This window comes from Mytilus edulis, chromosome 8 (assembly GCF_963676685.1).
Source record: "Mytilus edulis chromosome 8, xbMytEdul2.2, whole genome shotgun sequence".
Classification (NCBI taxonomy): domain Eukaryota; kingdom Metazoa; phylum Mollusca; class Bivalvia; order Mytilida; family Mytilidae; genus Mytilus; species Mytilus edulis.
The window spans coordinates 35,832,240-35,853,240 of NC_092351.1; the positions used below are offsets into that span (position 1 = coordinate 35,832,240).

Sequence of the window (21,001 nt, forward strand, 5' to 3'; positions counted from 1 at the left end):
AAAATTTGCTGTAAAAAATGCTAACATTTCAATTTTCTATAACAGTTAACAGCAAATACATTATCACAATAACAGATAACAAAAAAACCAAAAGCCCAATAACAGCTAACAAAGAATAGGACAATAACAGCTAACAGCAAATATATTTTCAGAATAACAGATAACAAAGAATTAAATTGCCCCATAACAGCATAACAGTTAAACCCCTTGCCCCCCTCTCAAATGGCAAATTCAAAAGCTCAAACACACCAAACGAATGTATAACAACTGTCATATTCTAGACTTGGTCAGGCACTTTCTTATGTAGAAAATGGTGGATTAAACCTGGTTTCAAAGCTATCTAAACCTCTCACTTGTATGACAGTCGCATCTAATTCTAAAGACAACGACATCTGAATAAAGTCATATATATAGGAAAATGTGATATGAGTGCCAATGAGACAACTCTTCATCCAAGTAACAATTCATAAAAGTAAACCATTATAGGTCAAGGTACGGCTTCAACACGGAGCCTTGGCTCAAACCGAACAGCAAAACAAAGGGCCCCAAAAATTACTAGTGTAAAACCATTCAAACGGGAAAACCAACGGTCTAATGTAAATATAAAAACGAGAAACGAGAAACACGTATGAACTAACGTGATAAACAGCATTAAAATATCTTTGAGTTATCTTTCTTTATTCAACATGTCCGAGGAAAACAGTTTCATTGGTATGATATTTAAATTCGCTTTTTGGCAATGTTGATATTCTCACGTGTAACTTAAAAATACCACAGGTAACTTTAAAACTCTGTGATGAAAAATCCAGAATTTACATATGAATATGCTCTGGATATTTATCAACATTATGGCCGTGACGAGGTTTCAATATGTAGATCGTCCTGAATATGCATGTCAGTAATATTTGCCACTGGGCGTTGAGCAAACAACAATAAATCACTCGATCAACAGATATATCCATAAAAAAATCACACAATAGAATATGTTTTAAACTTATGGAAGAAAAGCTTAGATATTAGCGCAATTAGATTGCATGATAAATATTAGCCTGAAATAAATTAAATCAGTTTCGGACACCAATATTTCCCGGACACCAGCATTTTCTTCAATAAAAAAAAAGCGAAATTGAAGTGAAAAAAGTTATTACAGTACTCTTGACCTCGATAGGGACAAAGGAGCAACATGATGTTGACGATCCAAAAAGGCATAAGCGAAAATTTACTTTGTATTAGCTTATAAGTTTTAGTTGGATGGTGGACAGAATATGGCATATAGGTTTTCTTCTTCAGAAAATTGTTTAAGCCTTTCGTTGGTCGATCCATTGCTTTTGACTTTACAAAACAAACAGTTTTACTCTTATGAAATCAGTCTTAACTATATAAAATTATATTTTAAACCATTTATTTAAAAAAAAAATTACAGAACAAATATTACTTTTACTGTATCAGTGATCGCTTCAATAAAATTTAAGATTTTTGGCAAATCATTGAAGTTTTCACTTGTTCCCTAGAAAAGATTAAAAGGATTGCAAAAAGCATTTATTGTGCGCAAATTGTAGTATGACTGACTATGCGTTTTTCGCGCGTGTCCCTATATAATTATAAAAAGGAGCATTCAGTTCTTAAACATAACGTTTTGCTATGTTTTAAAATTCCATAATTTTTTTTTAATTTGTGTAAACTTATAAAATATTCTGTGTTTTTTTATACTGAGAATCTACTGCATGTACTTTTACGAATTGTTATAATCATAAATCCAGAAAATAATTAATTCTATTTCAAACGTAACTACAACTTTCATTCTTAAAATTAACTTTTACAAAATTTGTTCTCTTGTAAGAAACACCTTAGCGCGGGAAATTACCTCATGTTATCTCGACCTTATACCTGTAGATAACTTATGATTAGCCAATCAAATCAGCTGTAGAAAGGGAAAATCCAAATGTGTATTTATTTAGCCAATTTTGCAATCAGTAGCAAAGCAAGGAACGTATTTGTGTTGCAAATTAGTAAGTATTTATACATGGCATGCATGCAAAATATTAAGGGAAGAGCTAATAATTATATAGGTATACGGTAACAGAGCCTGGCTTATTATGTGGACTGTCGGATATAAAACTAGCTGTTTTGGGCGAAGTTTCAAAGTTGTTTATAATTTTATATATAAATATTTCTATAGATCACCACAATTGAACGAGACCCCTCCAAAACAGAAAACGTTTTATTGTCAATCCTGTGTAAGAAGCTTAGGGGCGTTGTCTAATTTTGCGCCTTATATTATTTTTGTTTTGACCGTCACGCTCACGTGACCTGGAACCACATGCTTGACATATTTTGAATTTTTGACCTAGTTATTCAGCTGATATTCGTAGGATAGAATATTTTACATCAATATATTATGACTTAGGATTATCACTCGCACATCGCATATAATGATTTTGTTCAGATACACATTCAGATACCTTTTTTAATATCATATATAGTAAATGCACACAGCTTTTTATTGAATACCAGAAATTGATTAGCTAACAAGCACTGCTTCTCTGAACAAAAAGGGGGGGGGGTAATCTCTTGAATACCAGAATAAGCAAACACTGCTGTTCTTGAATACAAGACTAAGCAGATACTGCTTCTCTTTAATGCCAGACTATAAAGCAAACACTGCTCTTCCAGAATTCCCAGACTAAGCATTTACTTCTTTTCTTGAATGGCATACTAAGCAAACACTGCTCTTCTTCAATACCAGACTAGGCAGACACTGCTTTTCCTGAATAACCATGATAACAGATTAAGCAAACACTGCTCTTTCAGAATACTCAGACTAAGCATATATACGATATACTTTTCTTGAATACCTGACTAAGCAAACACTGCTTTTTCTTGAATACCAGACTAAGCAAACACTGCTTTTTCTTGAATACCAGACTAAGCAAACACTGCTTTTTCTTGAATACCAGACTAAGCAATTACTGCTCTTCTTGAATACCAGACTAAACAAGTACTGCTTTTCTTGAATAACAGATTAAGCAAACACTGCTTTTCTTGTATAACAGACTAAACAAACACTGCTTTTCTTGTATAACAGACTAGGCAAACACTGGTTTTCTTGAATACTAGATTAAGCAAACACTACTTTTCTTGAATAACAGACTAAACAAACACTGCTTTTCTTGAATACCAGACTAAGCAAACACTGCTTTTCTTGTATAACAGACTAAACAAACACTGCTTTTCTTGTATAACAGACTAGGCAAACACTGGTTTTCTTGAATACTAGATTAAGCAAACACTACTTTTCTTGAATAACAGACTAAACAAACACTGCTCTTCTTGAATACCAGACTAAGCAAACACTGCTTTTCTTGAATACCAGACTATGCAAGTACTGCTTTTCTGTAATGACAAACTAAGCAAACACTGCTTTTTCTTGAATACCAGACTATGCAAGTACTGCTTTTCTGTAATGACAAACTAAGCAAACAATGCTTTTTCTTGAATACCAGACTAAGCAACCACTACATTTTCTTGAATAACAAACTACGCAAACACTGCTTTTCTTGAATACCAGACTAAACAAGTACTGCTTTTCTGTAATGACAGACTAAGAAAACACTGCTTTTCTTGAATACTTGACTAAACAAGTACTGATTTTCTTTAATGACAGATTAAGCAAACACTGTTTTTCTTGAATACCAGACTAAGCAAACACTGCTTTTTCTTAAATACCAGAATAAGCAATTACTGCTCTTCTTGAATACCAGACTAAACAAGTACTGCTTTTCTGTAATGACAGACTAAGCAAACACTGCTTTCCTTCTATACTAGACTAAGCAAGTACTGCTCTTGAAAGCCAGACTTAGCAAACACTGCTTTCTCTCTATACCATAATAAGCAAGTACTGCTCTTGAAAGCCAGACTTAGCAAACACTGCCTTTTTAATACCAGACTAAACAAATACTGCTTTTCTTTAATGACAGCCTAAGCAAACACTGCTTTTCTTGAATACCAGACTAAGCAAACACTGCTCTTGAATACCAGACTTAGCATATATACTGTTTTCTTGAATACTAGTACCAGACTAAACAATGCAAAACTTGAAGAATAGACTAAGTATACAGGACCAACGGATTGTATTTATTGTATAGTTGTTCTTGTCCTGAACGCATGCCTGAAGTATTTGTCACTGGATGTGCAATCAATCTTTCAAAAAAGAAACCCTAAGAAAATTATGCCAAGGAATGTTCACTAATTTATCCTTCCAGAAGGAAAGAGTGCACTGCCAGACAGGAATCACTGTTACACATTTAGTGCATGGTCATGATCATCTTTAATGAAAGGCCAGGCAAACATGTCTTGAGAAAAATAACAGGTTGTTAAAATTATATATCATATGAATGCTTGTTTTGTTTTTAGCTCACCTGGCCCCAAGTGCCAAGTGAGCTATTCTCATCACTTGGTGTCCATTGTTCTTTGTTATTGTCCGTCGTCGACACCGTTAACTTTTTACATTTTGAACTTTGTTTAGAGAACCACTTACACAGAATGGAATGGAACCAAACATGGCATGAATGTTACTTATAAGGTACCGACCAAGTGTTGTTACTTTGTAGTCAATCCACCATCCAAGATGCTGCCAGCAGAGAACTTAGTTTAGCATAGGACCCAGTCTGGGAAATATATACAAATGTCTTATTTAAGAGAACCACTGAATGGAATGAAACCAATGATAGCATGAATGTTCCTTATTAGGGGTTGACTTAATGTTGTTACTTTGAACTTAGTTTGAAGCCAACCTATCATCCAAGATGGCTGCCAGTGGGGGACTTAGTTAACATAGGACCCTATAGGAAATACATACAAATGTCTTCTTTTAGAGAACCACTGAATGGAATGAAACAAAACATAGCATGAATGTTCCTTAGGAGATGCTGACCAAGTGTGATTGCTTTGTAGCTGATCCATCATCCAAGATGGCCGCATTGGGGGACTTAGTTTAACATAGGACCCTAAGGGAAATACATACAAATGTATTTTTTTTAGATAACCACTGAATGGAATGAAACCAAACATAGCAAGAATGTTCCTTATGAGGTGCTGACCAAGTGTTATTGCTTTGTAGCTGATCCATCATCCAAGATGGCCGCATTGGGGGGACTTAGTTTAACATAGGACTCTATGGGAAATACATACAAATGTCTTCTTTTAGAGAACCACTGCTTGGATTTTAACTAAACATGTCATAAATGTTCCTTATGAGGTTCTGATGAAATGTTGCTACTTTGTTGCTAATTTACTGTTTAAGATGGCCACCAGGATTTATGAATAAATTATAGGGCCAATATTCAACCAAATTTGGCCTCAATCATTATTTAAAAGTATCTGTCAGGATTTTTATCTTTTTTTTATAGGATTTCAAAAACTTAAGTAGAGACAGGTGAGAAACAAAGGCTCTTGAGAGCCTCTAGTTTGTATAGGGAAGTATAAAAATCATAGTTTTGTTCTTCTTTCACAGACACTTCTGACAGGTAATTTTCTTTTTACATTTCATTTTTGTTTAAAATATTCTTAATAAACGACAACTTTATTATCATTGCTAACACATTGTTTCACATTTTACAAAAAAAATAATGCCTTTATTAGAAGAGCACTGTTTTCTATGCCTGTGGGTCAAGTCATGATATATCAAGTTTACTACCAGTATGTAAAATTTGCTTAATGTGTTTTATACTTTGTCATGGGAAAACACAATATGATTCATTTATATAACAGGATACACAAGTATATGCATTTTTTTCTTGGCAGGTATAATCTGTAATGTATCATAATATCAGTTAAAGAAAAATCTCATAGTCAGGGACCAATCAAATAAAGACAATTCATTTTGAAATTGTAGTGGAGATTTGGCTTTAATGACACGAGTTAAAATTTCTTGTTTTTCAGGTGAGATAGATGGAGAAATTATAACTTTCACACAATTCTGGCTGGCCGTTTTTGAGCTTGTTATGTGAAAGTGGTAGTCATTCATCCTCATTTCCTTGCTTAAAGGCTAGTTTGTTGTTTGTCCATCACAGTTTATTTCAAGAGTCCTCTAGTTTATTTTTTTGAAGTGTTAGCTTATTGCTTGTGAACAACAAGACTTTATGTTCCACTTTTACATATATTTCCTGTGACAGTCGAATCAGTCATAATAATATTTCCCCTTTTTGTATTCATTCTAACCACCTTTAAATATTTTTATTGTTTTGCATTCATTTCATATCTTTAGTTTCGCGGTCATTTGAAATATTTAATTCATGTTTATTTGATATCTTTTCTTTAAAATTCATTTGATATCATTCATTTCATGTTCTTTCTTGTCTTTCAATATATTTTGTTTCATGTTCATCTATTATCTTTTGTTTCATATTAATCTATTATCTTTTGTTTCATATTAATCTATCATCTTGTGTTTCATATTAATCTATTATCTTGTGTTTCATATTAATCTATTATCTTGTGTTTCATGTTTGTTTTATATTCATCTGAAATCTTTTATTTTATGTTCATTTGCTATCTTTTGTTTTATGTTTGATATCTTTCCTTTCATTTTTTTTTTATATCTTTCTTCTGTTTATTGAATATCTTCCTTCTGTTTATTGAATATCTATCGTCTGTGTATAGTTGATATATATGTTTATCTGTTTATTTCATATTTATTCAACTTTTATTTCAATTTTTGATATCTTTTATTTCATGTTCATTTGATATCTTTTATTTCATGCATTTCATTTGATATCTTTCTTTTCATGTAAAATGCATTCATTTATTATCTTTAATCTTTTCACAGCTGTTCCTTTGATATCTTTCTTTTCATGTTCATTTGATATCTTTCTTTTTGTGTTCCTTTGATATCTTTGTTCCTCTGATATCTTTCTTTTCATTTTCATTTGATATCTTTTATTTCATGTTCCTTTGATATCTTTCGTTTCATGTTCCTTTGATATCTTTGTTCCTCTGATATCTATCTTTTCATGTTCATTTGATATCTTTTGTTTCATGTTCATTTGATATCTTTTGTTTCATGTTTCTTTGATATCTTTTATTTTATGTTCCTTTGATATCTTTTATATCATGTTCCTTTGATATCTTTTATTTCATGTTCCTTTTTTTGTTTCATGTTCCTTTGATATCTTTCTTTTCATGTTCCTTTGATATCTTTTGTTTCGTGTTCCTTTGATATCTTTTGTTTTATGTTCCTTTGATATCTTTCTTTTCATGTTCCTTTGATATCTTTTGTTTCATGTTCCTTTGACTCTCTTTTGTTTCATGTTCCTTTGACTATCTTTTGTTTCATGTTCCTTTGATATCTTTCGTTTCATGCTCCTTTGACTCTCTTTTGTTTCATGTTCCTTTGATATCTTTCTTTTCATGTTCCTTTGATATCTTTTGTTTCATGTTCCTTTGACTATCTTTTGTTTCATGTTCCTTTGATATCTTTTGTTTTATGTTCCTTTGATATCTTTCTTTTCATGTTCCTTTGATATCTTTTGTTTCATGTTCCTTTGACTCTCTTTTGTTTCATGTTCCTTTGACTATCTTTTGTTTCATGTTCCTTTGATATCTTTCGTTTCATGCTCCTTTGACTCTCTTTTGTTTCATGTTCCTTTGATATCTTTCTTTTCATGTTCCTTTGATATCTTTTGTTTCATGTTCCTTTGACTATCTTTTGTTTCATGTTCCTTTGATATCTTTCGTTTCATGCTCCTTTGATATCTTTTGTTTCATGTTCCTTTGATATCTTTCGTTTCATGCTCCTTTGACTCTCTTTTGTTTCATGTTCCTTTGACTATCTTTTGTTTTATGTTCCTTTGATATCTTTCTTTTCATGTTCCTTTGATATCTTTTGTTTCATGTTCCTTTGACTCTCTTTTGTTTCATGTTCCTTTGATATCTTTTATTTCATGTTCCTTTGATATCTTTCGTTTCATGCTCCTTTGACTCTCTTTTGTTTCATGTTCCTTTGATATCTTTCTTTTTATGTTCCTTTGATATCTTTTGTTTCATGTTCCTTTGACTCTCTTTTGTTTCATGTTCCTTTGATATCTTTTGTTTCATGTTCCTTTGACTCTCTTTTGTTTCATGTTCCTTTGATATCTTTTGTTTCATGTTCCTTTGACTCTCTTTTGTTTCATGTTCCTTTGACTATCTTTTGTTTCATGTTCCTTTGATATCTTTCTTTTCATGTTCCTTTGATATCTTTTATTTCATGTTCCTTTGATATCTTTTGTTTCATGTTCCTTTGATATCTTTCTTTTTTTATGTTTTTGATATCTTTTATTTCATGTTCCTTTGATATCTTTTGTTTCATGTTCATTTGATATCTTTTGTTTCATGTTCCTTTGATATCTTTTATTTCATGTTCCTTTGATATCTTTCGTTTCATGCTCCTTTGACTCTCTTTTGTTTCATGTTCCTTTGACTCTCTTTTGTTTCATGTTCCTTTGATATCTTTCTTTTTATGTTCCTTTGATATCTTTTATTTCATGTTCCTTTGATATCTTTTGTTTCATGTTCATTTGATATCTTTTGTTTCATGTTCCTTTGATATCTTTTGTTTCATGTTCCTTTGATATCTTTCTTTTTATGTTCCCTTGATATCTTTTATTTCATGTTCCTTTGATATCTTTTGTTTCATGTTCATTTGATATCTTTTGTTTCATGTTCCTTTGATATCTTTTGTTTCATGTTCCTTTGACTATCTTTTGTTTCATGTTCCTTTGATATCTTTCGTTTCATGCTCCTTTGATATCTTTCTTTTCATGTTCCTTTGATATCTTTTGTTTCATGTTCATTTGATATCTTTTGTTTCATGTTCATTTGATATCTTTTGTTTCATGCTCCTTTGACTCTCTTTTGTTTCAAGTTCCTTTGATATCTTTCTTTTCATGCTCATTTGATATCTTTTCTTTCACATTCCTTTGTGTTACTTTTATTTATATGCCATATATGGTCCAGATAGACAAGTAGGACACTTGGTTTGTGTGCACATAATACTGGTTTTCAGGGTATCTGGCTTTTGCATTGTTCCTTGCTGTTTGGGTCAAAATACAGATTCTTTGTTTACAATGTAAAACGGGTTAAATAACTGAAGAATGTTTTCATTCTGTCTTGGTACACATTTTCAGTTGAGTCAGCTAAGTTTCTGGTTATCATTTCTGTGATGGAGAATGCAACTTTATTAAACCTGAGGGAAGGTTGACATAAAGCTGTTTTGGTTTCTCTGTTTAGGCCTTTTAAGTTTGTTCATGTTTTATTTGTTTGGCTTTTCAAATAAGTCTCAAGCTTAAATATCTAAAGAAGATTATTCCAGAAGTATGTGTTGGGCACAATAATGGGGTTTAGGTTTTTTCAAATAGCTTTCACTGTACATAAAAGAAGGTCTATACACCTGTATGTATTATAAGTGTACCAGGTATATATTTTGTCACATTGACGTATTGAGAACCAGGAAGACATCCTTATACAATATTATAATGCCTTGTTCATGTCATTCATATAGTCTGTATATATAGTCTGTATATAGATAATTGAAAAGGACTTAACCTTCAAACAAATCTATACATTATGATCACATGATGCTGAAAGAATTGCAATTTGTTGTTTATTTTAAGACCTCACAGCTGAAAAGATTTTGTTTAAAGACAGAATTGAAATTGCATCATTCAGTTGAAAATATTAATTTTCTTGTCGGGTGATCATGTCACTGGCTGATCTAGAACTTTTTGTAAAAGAGGAGGGGGGGGGGGGGGCAACTTAAGGGAGTTGGGAGCACTCCCCTCATGCTTCAGTGATTCCCTATATAATCAACCAAATTTTTCCCTAAAAAAGGGGGGGACCCCAGCCCCTCAGGATCCACCTATGCATGTGATATCATTCAATCTATCTTATATATATATATATCTAGTGTGTTGGGGAAAAATAATACTCTTGAACTGAATTTTAAATGTGCGTATTGTTATGCGTTTACTTTTCTACATTGGCTAGAGGTATAGGGGGAGGGTTGAGATCTCATACACATGTTTAACCTGCCGCATTTTTGCAACTGTCCAAAGTCAGGAGCCTCTGGCCTTTGTTAGTCTTGTATTATTTTAAGTTTAGTTTCTTGTGTACAATTTGGAAATTAATATGGCGTTCATTATCACTGAACCAGTATATATTTGTTTAGGGGCCAGCTGAGGGACGCCTCCAGGTGGGGTAATTTCTCGCTACATTGAAGACCTGTTGGTGACCTTCTGCTGTTGTTTTTTCTATGGTCGGGTTGTTGTCTCTTTGACACATTCCCCATTTCCATTCTCAATTTTATGATGGTCATACACATGCTTGTATACCTATATATTTCTGCTAGGTGTTTTAAGTGTTGGCTGATGGACGATTAAATTTATCTTGTTTGCCGAACTCACTTAGCCATGAAGCTATATATGTGTGACATACAACTGCTATTTTTTGCCATATTAGCTTGTAGATTAAATGCCTATAGTGACATCTCTCTACCAGAAACAGAAAAATGACAAAAGTTTCTTTGATCGAGAAAGATTGAGAAAGGTGTGGTACTGAATTATGCAATGTTTCTCATAATCAATTATAATACTCAATTATTATTTAAAATTTTGATCCTTTTTTTAATTAGTCAAATGCATATCATAATTTTAGATAAATGCTGTAATCTGAAATTAAACTGCAGTTAATGCATATTTTACAGGTAATTTTAAATTGATTGATGTGATTTGGTGCATCTGATGTACATGTATGTATATAATTTTTGTTCATGCTGAATGCACATAGATAATGCACATTGACATTAACTTGGTATGACAGTCACTTCCCTGTCTAATTTGATATAATAAGAGATAAACAAAAAAACTATTATCTGTTTACATGATGCTACAAATAAAAAGTTTGATTAAGATTGAAAAAGGGGGGGGGGGGGGTTAAGAAAAGTGTTAAATATGCTGTGTGTCATTTAGGGATTAAAGTATTACATATCATCCACAGTCTCCTCAATTTATTCACAACTTTTCTTGACGAGATGAATATAAATCTTGTCACATACAGTTTATTGCTAGGCATTTGTCAATTATTAAGACTATGTTGTTCGATACAAAAAATTGGTTGTCTAGTTGATGTATACAAATTCACATCTCTTTCCATTATTATACATTTACAAGGATATCTGAGTGTTCAAATAAATTGCAAATTATGTGTTTATTAGGATAGATTATAAAGGAGTATACTGATAATGTTTTTTTCAAAAGATGCTGCACATTTAAATGGATTCTAGTTCAGTATTGTAAAGCTTTGGATTCTTTCCTTCAAAATAAATCATGAAATATATGCCTTATTATATTATTTTTTATTAGGCCAAATAAAAATATATGTTTAGTTCCAGTTACCCTACCGTCCCTTCTTTTTCGGCTTAAAAATAGCCTACCCTAAAGAGTTTATTGTCATTTTTCATTAAGCACTGTTAAAGTCAGAATGATGCTCCCATAGACTCAATGTAAAAAAAAACCCATAAAATAAAAAAAAAATCCCTGCCATAACCTACCCTAACTTTTTTTCAGCAACACATACTTTTTTATTTGGCCTTAATATGCAGTTTTAAATAGATACAAGTACACACCCGTGATATCGCGGGTCCGTGACTGAATTAAAGTATATAACTATGCCTAAGCCTTATTTTAGTAATTGGTATTGTCATCTGATAAAGTCATGTCGATTATAAGATACACAGTTTTCTCTGCTTTCAAATCTTTCTGTTTGAACCCGTCGACCCGGAACTTATCAATTATTGGAAATATTAATTATTTGGAAAACAAAAGGTCCAGGCTATCCAGGAATGGGGTATTTTTTAATCAACAGCATTGTCCTATATTAGTTATCTTAGAAAGTCTTGCTGATTGCTGAATAAAGCTACACTGAATAGGGAACAATTTGACAATGATTGAATTTAGTAGTGTCAGCCCTTTGATTATGACCCGTGTATATAGCAAAATCCTAAATACACCGTTTGGTGGTGCGCCTGTCAAATGCGGAACGTAAAAATAAGGTAATAGCTAACAGGTGAATATACTATTGGTATCGGTATCGGATTAGACCCGGAATTTGTTAATTATTGGCAATATTAATTATGTGGAAAACAAAAGGGTTTGGAGTGGTGTTATTTTTAATCTACACCATTGTCCTATATTAGTTATTTATAGAGTTGAATTCTGTGATTTGTCGTTTTTACCCGATGACGGCTGACAAATTGGACCTCGTAATTTTAGTATTATAGATGGTATAGTTACCCCTTTTCCATTTAGATATTTGAATGTCTTCATTCAATGTAAAAAAAAAACTGGCTCAATGCAGATCCAAATGCCACTAACATCAGGATCACATAAATATAAGTGATCCTTGACATCCAGATTTCTCCAGATTTTACAGAATGCTTAGAAATAATTCAGATAATATGATTTATCTCCCTTGTCAGATTTGCAGCAAGTTTTGTATGCAATTATGTGAAGGTATGTCCAGGGTTAAAACTTGCTGAATCAGGCATGTACAAACGTTATCCAAAATAAAAAAAAAACTGAAGTGAATTCTTGAAAGTATTGTTTTCCAGTAACTCATAACACAATCCTATAGGAAAAGGAATTTAATAAAGCTATAATTTCCCTTTTAAAAATCGTAAAACAATATTAATAAAATTGAATGTTTAAACATGAGATTGTTTGTCTACAATGTGTTGTAAACATATGATAACGGTTATGATTTGTTTCCTGAACACTCTAGTGTGTGGTGTCTGTTGGCCAAAATCCACATACGTAATATCTTTTTACTCAAAAAGATTGAAATAAGACTAGGGGCTTCTTTAGGGAAAAGTTTAACTTAAATTTTTCAAGTGTATCATTTCAGTTATTTGTCCTTATTCTGGAGTTGTGCACCTGTTTAGGAAAATAAGTTTTCACAAAGCATATCTTTACTTTGTGAAACTTATTTAAAAAAAATGGGTACTAAGCATTGAATAAACACCGAACTCTTTTATGTACAATATATCTGGACATATTGTATTGGTCTGTATTCTAGCTGCATTATGATAAGTGATATTCCAAGCAATGCTTATGCTGAAAAAATAATAATAATAATGTGTCCATAGTACATGGATGCCCTTCTCGCTCTATCATTTTCTAAGTTCAGTAATTTGGCATTAGAATTAGAAAGATCATATCGCAGGGAACATGTGTAATAAGGTTCAAAATTGATTGAACTTCAGCTTCATCAAAAAATACCTTCACCAAAAACTTAAAGCTGAATCAGGACAGACGAATGGATGAACAAAGGGTCACTAAAAGAGGGACGAAAGATACCAGAGGGACAGTCAAACTCATAAATCGAAAATAAACTGACAACGCCATGGCTAAAAATGAAAACAAACAGACAAACAATAGTACACATGATACAACATAGAAAACTAAAGAATAAACAACACGAACTCCATCAAAAACTAGGGGTGATCTCAGGTGCTCTGGAAGGGTACACAGATCCTGCTCCACATGTGGCACCCGTCGTGTTGCACACTGACACACAGTCCGAAAAAAAAAGCCTCAAGTTGGGCATAAAATGGTTAAGGCCGAGGAAATAATGTTCAATATTGAGGAGAATATCACCTCAATTATTAATTTTATTAATCATTTTTTTTCATCATATTCTATTTAAATGTTATTTTTTTGTGATTTTTTTTTTTTCATATAATAGACAATTACATTCTTCAGATTGTAATGCAATTATTTCTTATTGAAGATTTATTTTGTAAGTTTGAGCTCAGTGTTGTATTCCACTGGAGAAAATATTTAACCATATTTAAAAGTGCAAAAATTCTATATGGTGATAGAATCAAATATTATACTTATAGTGCAATAAATCTTATAATATGACAGAATATTGATGCATCTTCCTAAGCTAAAATGTACAAAATTTTACATCAATTGATTTATCTATTGAATGAATTAGCCTATATAATTTTGTTCACTCTATATTTCAGCTCTGAGGTATATCTACTACAATATGCTGTTTTTGAAAATGTCTTCCAGCTAAAAATTTCCATCGGTAGTAAATAGAAACAAATTGTGAGTTTGATTTTTATTTAGTAGACACTTTTAAATTGTACAATTTAAGGATTATATTAGGCAGCATTGATTTAAAAAAAACTTTATACACATTTATGAATACTGTACCTCTTCCTATGATGTTACACTTACAACTTCTTCAGAAATGATTATCAGAGCTTTGGTGGGAAAGACACTTACAATACAAAGTTGGTGGGAAAGACACTTACAATACAAAGTTGGTGGGAAAGACACTTACAATACAAAGTTGGTGAAACGTTGAATTTTCTAAAAAAAAAAAACCTAATTGAATTTCTGAAAATTTTATTTCAATAGTTGGGACAGACATATCCCACTCATACACAATTTGCCTCAACTTTGCAATTTATTTTTTTCTGTTGAAAGAAGAAGAATTTAGAATGGAAATACATTTGTTCTGTGGTGTATAAATAATGTATCAACTAACTCTCTTTATAAATTTATTAATAACATTTCACATCTTTATGATATTTTAGCCTTTATTATCTTCAGAAGCAAAGATCAGAAAACGTAATTAAAGAATATTGACTAAAGATTTGAACTATTGGTTGTAATACCATGGGTGTTAGACTGATTGATAGCCTCAATCATGATTCATTCCGACACACATCTGCACATGCATTTTTCTGCTGATAGATTGATTTTCTTTCTGTCTGTTTTTAAAGATTATTGTCCAATTTGCAAATTAATTCAGGAGTGTGGCTGAAATTAAAGTACAGAATTACAGACTTTTACAGAATTATCTCAGGATTGTCACTGTTATCCAGGCTTTGAAGTTGATGGTAGGTGTATTTTGGTTTCTTTAAGGGTTTAAAGCTTTGGAAAGAGAATAAACCAGAGGAATATAAGGAGTAATTTATATGTCAGTGAGACAGCAACCTGACATTCATTAATAGTTAAAAGACATTAAGATTTCAATAGCAGGCTTAATCAACAAAAGGCAGGTGTCTATAAGAAATGTCAAGCTGAGACGTAAAATAAGATGAAATACTTTTTAGGGCTTTTCCTTAAAAAAATGACATAAGAACATGAGACACTTGGTTAATGCATAATTCATGGTCCATTGCACCCTATATGTAATTCAGGATCTTTCTCTGCCTGGTTTATTACAAGTTTAATTGATATGTGACTTTAACGATAGATTTAAGTAATATGAGATAGCCTTAGATTACTTACATTTTCATTTTAACACCAACATTTTTGTAGTAAACAAATTATAAAACCAAAAGAAAAACATATATTTTGACCTTTGTAAATAAGTTTTACCCTGTACCTAACATTTCTATAGAATCCAGGAATTAAATCTAATGTTTTTTATTGTCTTTGTATAGTTATTTGGTTTTTTTATTTATATTATTGACATTACATGATAAGTAAAGCCGCATGTGGTTAAAAGATCTCAGACCTTATAGTTCCTTGACCACTAAATGTTTTGTCATTGTGTATAGGTACTCATATTTTTGTCCTTTTGGTCCTTGACTTTGGAGGATAATCTTATTGTCCCATTTGCAATTTTTTTCTGTTATATCCTATTTCTTCTAGTTTTTGATGGTCTACCGTGATACATTCTTTCGTATTAATACATGGATACTCGGGTCTTTCCATATATATATGTATCTATGATTATAGCACCTTGTACTTGTAACTCCTCCTAAATAAAACTGAATTTCAATGAAACTTAGAAATCTTCTTTCTCATTTTGGCATTCTGTACCCCTTTTTTTGCCACCACAGTAAAAAAAATAAAAAATATTTTGAGTGTGGAAATCAATTTATGAGCTCAATTTGCTCAATGTGCTTTTTTTTTAGAAACAGAACTGGGGAGGTTGGGTTGCAACAAAAGAAATATATAGTTTATTAATCAATGGTCTAGACATAATAAAAAAGCCAGAGAAAAAAATAGTTCACCTTGTTTGAAAAGGGTGATATTGATTTTATAACCAGAAAGGCAAAAGGGTGTTTTAGGCTGATGTGATTACTTTAAATTTAAATAATTAAATACCACAATGATGTTAAAGGTTTACATTTTGTTTATTAATTTGGAAGTCTGATTACACTGTTTGTCTTGAAATGAATTAAATAACATTTCCAAAGTCAACATAACCTAAAGTGTACATATGTCACACTTTAGACAGAATTTCTGGCTTATGAGTAATTAAAAAATAAAAATGTACCCTAAAAGATAAAGTAAATTTTACATGCTATGAAATAAGTCCTTGTTTTCATATTCCAATAGAACGCTACACATTCTGTATGTTTCAGAGCTTTATTTTAAAAATGACTAAACGCTGATTCATTTAAAAATTACGTGTGACTAACTAAGCTTTCAGCATTTGAAAGTGGCCTATTCTGTAAGGTTGAAAAAGACTAATTAAAAAATAAAATTTTTTGCCTGAAAACTTAAATTGTTTAACGTTTTAACATGTTTAATGAATAATATAAGAATAAAGAGATGTAGATGTGGAATGATTAACAATGAAACATACATTCACCGAAGACGGTACGGTGAAATAACGTGGATGTACTCAGCTATAGGTTTGTTGTCCTTTGCTTGTACTACATTGATTTGTCTAATTTTCCATGGTGTGTGATCATTGATGAAAAAAAGGATATTAATAAAAATCAATTGATATTACCATTGTTAGGACATGGGGAATCATCTTATTTTGTTGATTAATATCTCAGCTTTATGTAACAATGATCACAGTGATTCATACCACGAACATTAATTTACCATTTACTGATTACAAACGTCTTGATTCAGAAACTTTCATCGTTGACTAAGCTTTTGTATTTTTGTATTTAGTTTATGATTTTTTTGTACTTTTTGTCACAGTTTTTTTCAAAATATATATGAGGGGCGGAAGGACTTTTTTCAGGATGTCAAGATTGGAACTTAAATTTTGTTAAATTGTTTGAATTCTGGATTTACACTTTTCTGGACCAGTGGCATGGGCACTATTGGCATGGGCACTATAATGATTAAATTTTTTGGAATCAAGGAAAGAATGCATTGATACGGCAATTCAAGGATGATACACCTCCTGCCCTGCTCATATACTATTTGGCATTCAATTTTATTTGTTTTATTCAAATTTTCACAGAATTTGTTGGAAGGGGGAATGAAACTGGTGAAGAATTATAATGCTTGACAAAATTATACATTCATTAATAGCATTTTTATCTATTATTGAAACTTACAAATAGATATTGATTTACAAATACAAGGAAAAACAAAAAAATAAATAAATTTACAATTGCATGGAAAATAATTATTCATTGCTATTATATTTTTAGCATAGAGTTGTAGTAGTTTGTTTGATGCTTATCATTATGGTTTTGACTTGTAATACTGTGAAGGACATATGATGACCTCTAGATGTATAGGTACTTTTGTAATGTTGGGTTGCTGAATTGTCAATATATCTACTTCAAATCTTTGTTTATTTCTGTACATGTGAATGAAAGAAGGCATTGATTCAGATCTATTTACTCAAGGTCATACTATTTGGACACTTCTTTACATCTCCTCTTCAAACTGAATAAATTCTTTTTGATAAATGACAAATCAAAAGGTTGATATTGTATTGTTAAAAAGTTACACTTTAAGTTCCTTTAATGTGTATCTAAATCAAAAAGAAGATAGAGAAAAAATATTTACATTTGTGATTTAAAAGGTAAATCAAATATTTCATTGTATAAGGTGGGTGATCACATCACAAATGCGTTTCATTTAACAAATTTTTATTGATATTTAATCTGCATATTATTTCATAGATATTTTCAATTAAATCTCTTAGAACCATGCAATCTCTATTTTACATATGATTTTTACATCTCTTCCACATATTTAAAATACAATCATTGATATAAACTAGCTTGTTAACTTAAGAATTGATAATGTTTGGCAAACTTCAGTTATACATCTAAGGTCAGATCAAATGCAATGATAGATTTTGTTTTCTATTATTGGTTTTGTTTGATAAAACTGGAAGGTCAACACTAAATCTAACATGATTTTTTTTCCTATTCACAGACATTGACTATTTGCACTAGTTATAGTTTATTTGTTTACTTTTTCACCTGTCACCTTAAACTGCATAATTCTATCAATTTATGACTAAATTTCCCATGCAGTCTAAATTTGTTCTTTCACAATCCAAATATATAAAACCTTGTAAAGGAAAAAGGAGATTTATTGTCGCAATAATCCCCGGTTAGACCAATTTTAGCTGTGCTTTAAAGTTAACACTGTATAATACTGATATGGTACACACACAATGTTTATGTTGTCATAAGTTTATAAGTGCAGGATTTCCTTTTTAAGGCCTCTGATACAAAGTACTTGTATCATACATATAGATACTATCATATGGATTTAACAAAAGGATGGTGTAGCAAAATCTGTCAAATTTTAGTTGTCATCGAAAATGGATAAGATGGATAGTTTATTGAAATCATTTTATTGCGAATTAAAACAGGTTAGTGACCACCACTCTATACCATTGGAGAGAATGCATGCGATTTTACTAAAACTGCATGTTTTTTGGTCCATGTAAGCTTAATCTGTTTTCATCTACATAGATGAGTCACATCCATCTCAAGTACTGCAATTTAATTTATCTAATTTAAATAATTATAGTGAGTGCATATGGATCGAGACATGTAATTTAGTTTGCAGGTCAATTGAGATATCTGCTTTATAACTGCATCCCTTGACTTATTGTATTCTGGCCTCAGTAAGCTTGCTGTCACAGGCAAACAGATTCATACATATAATATAACCTATTTCTAAGATATACATTATGAAAAGACAGTTCTGATTAAGTGCAGGAGTATTTTGCATTCTTTAATTAAATGAAGTGAAATTTACAAGTATTGCATATTTTTTGTCTGATAAATGGAATTCTTTTTCTGTTAATTAATAACATACCCATTGAAAGTGAAAGTTTGACAGTTTGTTAATAAAATGCCTTTAATTCTTATTACATAATCTGTAAATCATAAAGATGTATAGCCATTCTTTTGATTGAGTAAATTTCTTGTAATCTTATAATTTTGACGTTACATATATTACGTGCAGTTTAGTGGTTGTCATTTGTTTACACAAACTATAAATCTCAGATGATTCACTGCATTCTGTTCCTCTCTTTATTATGGGAGGAGGTGGGGGTGGTCACAGTCCTGTATTCCACAAATCTTTTATATTCATAGCATCTGGAACATTCAGTGTTTTCAATTATGACTAAGAGTTATGATGAAATCCTCGATTGATTGATTGATTCATGTTCAATAAATGGGTCAGCTCTCAAGGTTATAGTCGTCAAGAAGACATGTCATCCCACCTACACATAATATTGTTACTCCAAAGTTGACATTGGTCTTGCTCTTATAATGATATACATTTATAGTGGATTGGGAAACAAGTTATTACAACTTATATTAATCCCTTTCCACTTGCTCTTACTCATAAATGGTTGGCAGAGACTCGTAACAGCTAGTCAGAAGTCTTTCTGATGTCTGATAGTATTTTATAGACTTGCTGGGGTTATGGTTCCAGCAAGATCCCAAAAAAGGCCTTCAGACATCAGAAAAATCAGAGGGACCAACAATAAGCAGATGATTAAAAGTTCTTGTACTCCTTTAAGTAAACGAAAAAAAATAATTGTTTGAATAACTTGTTTCTGTCAAGTGTAAAATGTACCAGCTGTTAATGGTATTTTTCATAGCTTGTTTATACTTTTTTAATAGTAAGCATAATTGTCTTTTAATTATGATAAATTGAATAAGCAGTATAGAAAAAGTATATGTAGGTTTACGGTTTCCCTCATTTAAATTTTTTTATTTTGCTATTTTTTTACCTGACCTGCAATTTTTACAAAATTCACTAAAACAAAAAAGTTAATAAGAATTAAAGGTTGGCATATTGATGCATCAAATACTGGAATGGATCCACCAATTTTTCAGGGGTCTCCAACTCATGATAAAAGGAGGGGGTTCCAATCATAAGCATTGATTGTCAAAAAAGGGGGGTTCCAACAAACCAACACCGCCTCAGATCCTCCACTAAAATATAGGGTAGGTAGGAAAACCCACTACAACATTTTTGTTTTGTCTAACAAAGAAAAGCTAGGATTTAGATTCCTGTGGACTCAAGTTACAGTTATAAGTATAGAGTAATGCTTTTTATAAACATTGAATTATCTCCCTTAGATGATCTGATAAATCAGACGGTTAATCATGACAGGATACAGGTGTGTCCAGGTGTTGGGGAAAATCCAATGTGTAATCAAACTAAATTAGAATGTTAAATAACTAAAGTCATGCTTCTAAAATTAAAATGAAATATATAGTGCTTGAAACTAAGGATTTGTATAGTCTTACTATACAAATCCTTGTTGAAACAAAACCATTGTGTAAATTGGAATTTGATGAGTTGAAATTAAAAATAATTGTCCTTGATAACGGAATACAATTATTTTGTCCCATTAAATAATAAACTTAATAGTTTGTTTATAAATAGTTTAAATCCACTCCAAATTTGACAAATAATGTCATCCGTTATTCATTTTAATAATATGAATACATGTACTACAGATACTTAATTCTAACTTGACAAAAGATAGAGTTTACTTTATTTTGTATAAAATACTTATTTCTGTGGAGTAATAGCAACTTTGAATCCTTCTCTAACAATGCCAGCAGAGGCCAATTTACCCCCCCTTTTTTGTGGGAAACATTTGTTTGATAATTAAGAGAATCACTGAAGCATTACTGTAGTGGCCCCCTCTTTTGAAAATTTCTGGATCACCACAGGCCAGTTATTTGTTTTTGTAG

General features: G+C 31.4%; 1 protein-coding gene across 7 annotated transcripts in view; it reads left to right on the forward strand.

The window, feature by feature from the left end:
- The first annotated feature begins 1,910 nt into the window (after positions 1-1,910).
- LOC139486769 (ETS-related transcription factor Elf-2-like) overlaps positions 1,911-21,001 on the forward strand; it is a 110,358-nt gene continuing 91,267 nt past the window's right edge. Inside the window, exons 1-4 of one of the 7 annotated variants that reach the window (XM_071271716.1) lie at positions 1,952-2,009; positions 4,263-4,369; positions 14,063-14,147; positions 14,860-14,947. In XM_071271716.1, the coding sequence (XP_071127817.1) occupies positions 14,945-14,947 (3 nt within the window). In that variant the 5' untranslated portion in view covers positions 1,952-2,009; positions 4,263-4,369; positions 14,063-14,147; positions 14,860-14,944. Of the gene's footprint in view, positions 2,010-4,262; positions 4,370-5,468; positions 5,526-5,808; positions 5,941-14,062; positions 14,148-14,859; positions 14,948-18,367; positions 18,646-21,001 lie in introns of those variants that run through there. The other 6 variants (XM_071271715.1, XM_071271723.1, XM_071271719.1 and 3 more) reach the window with 6 other exon arrangements.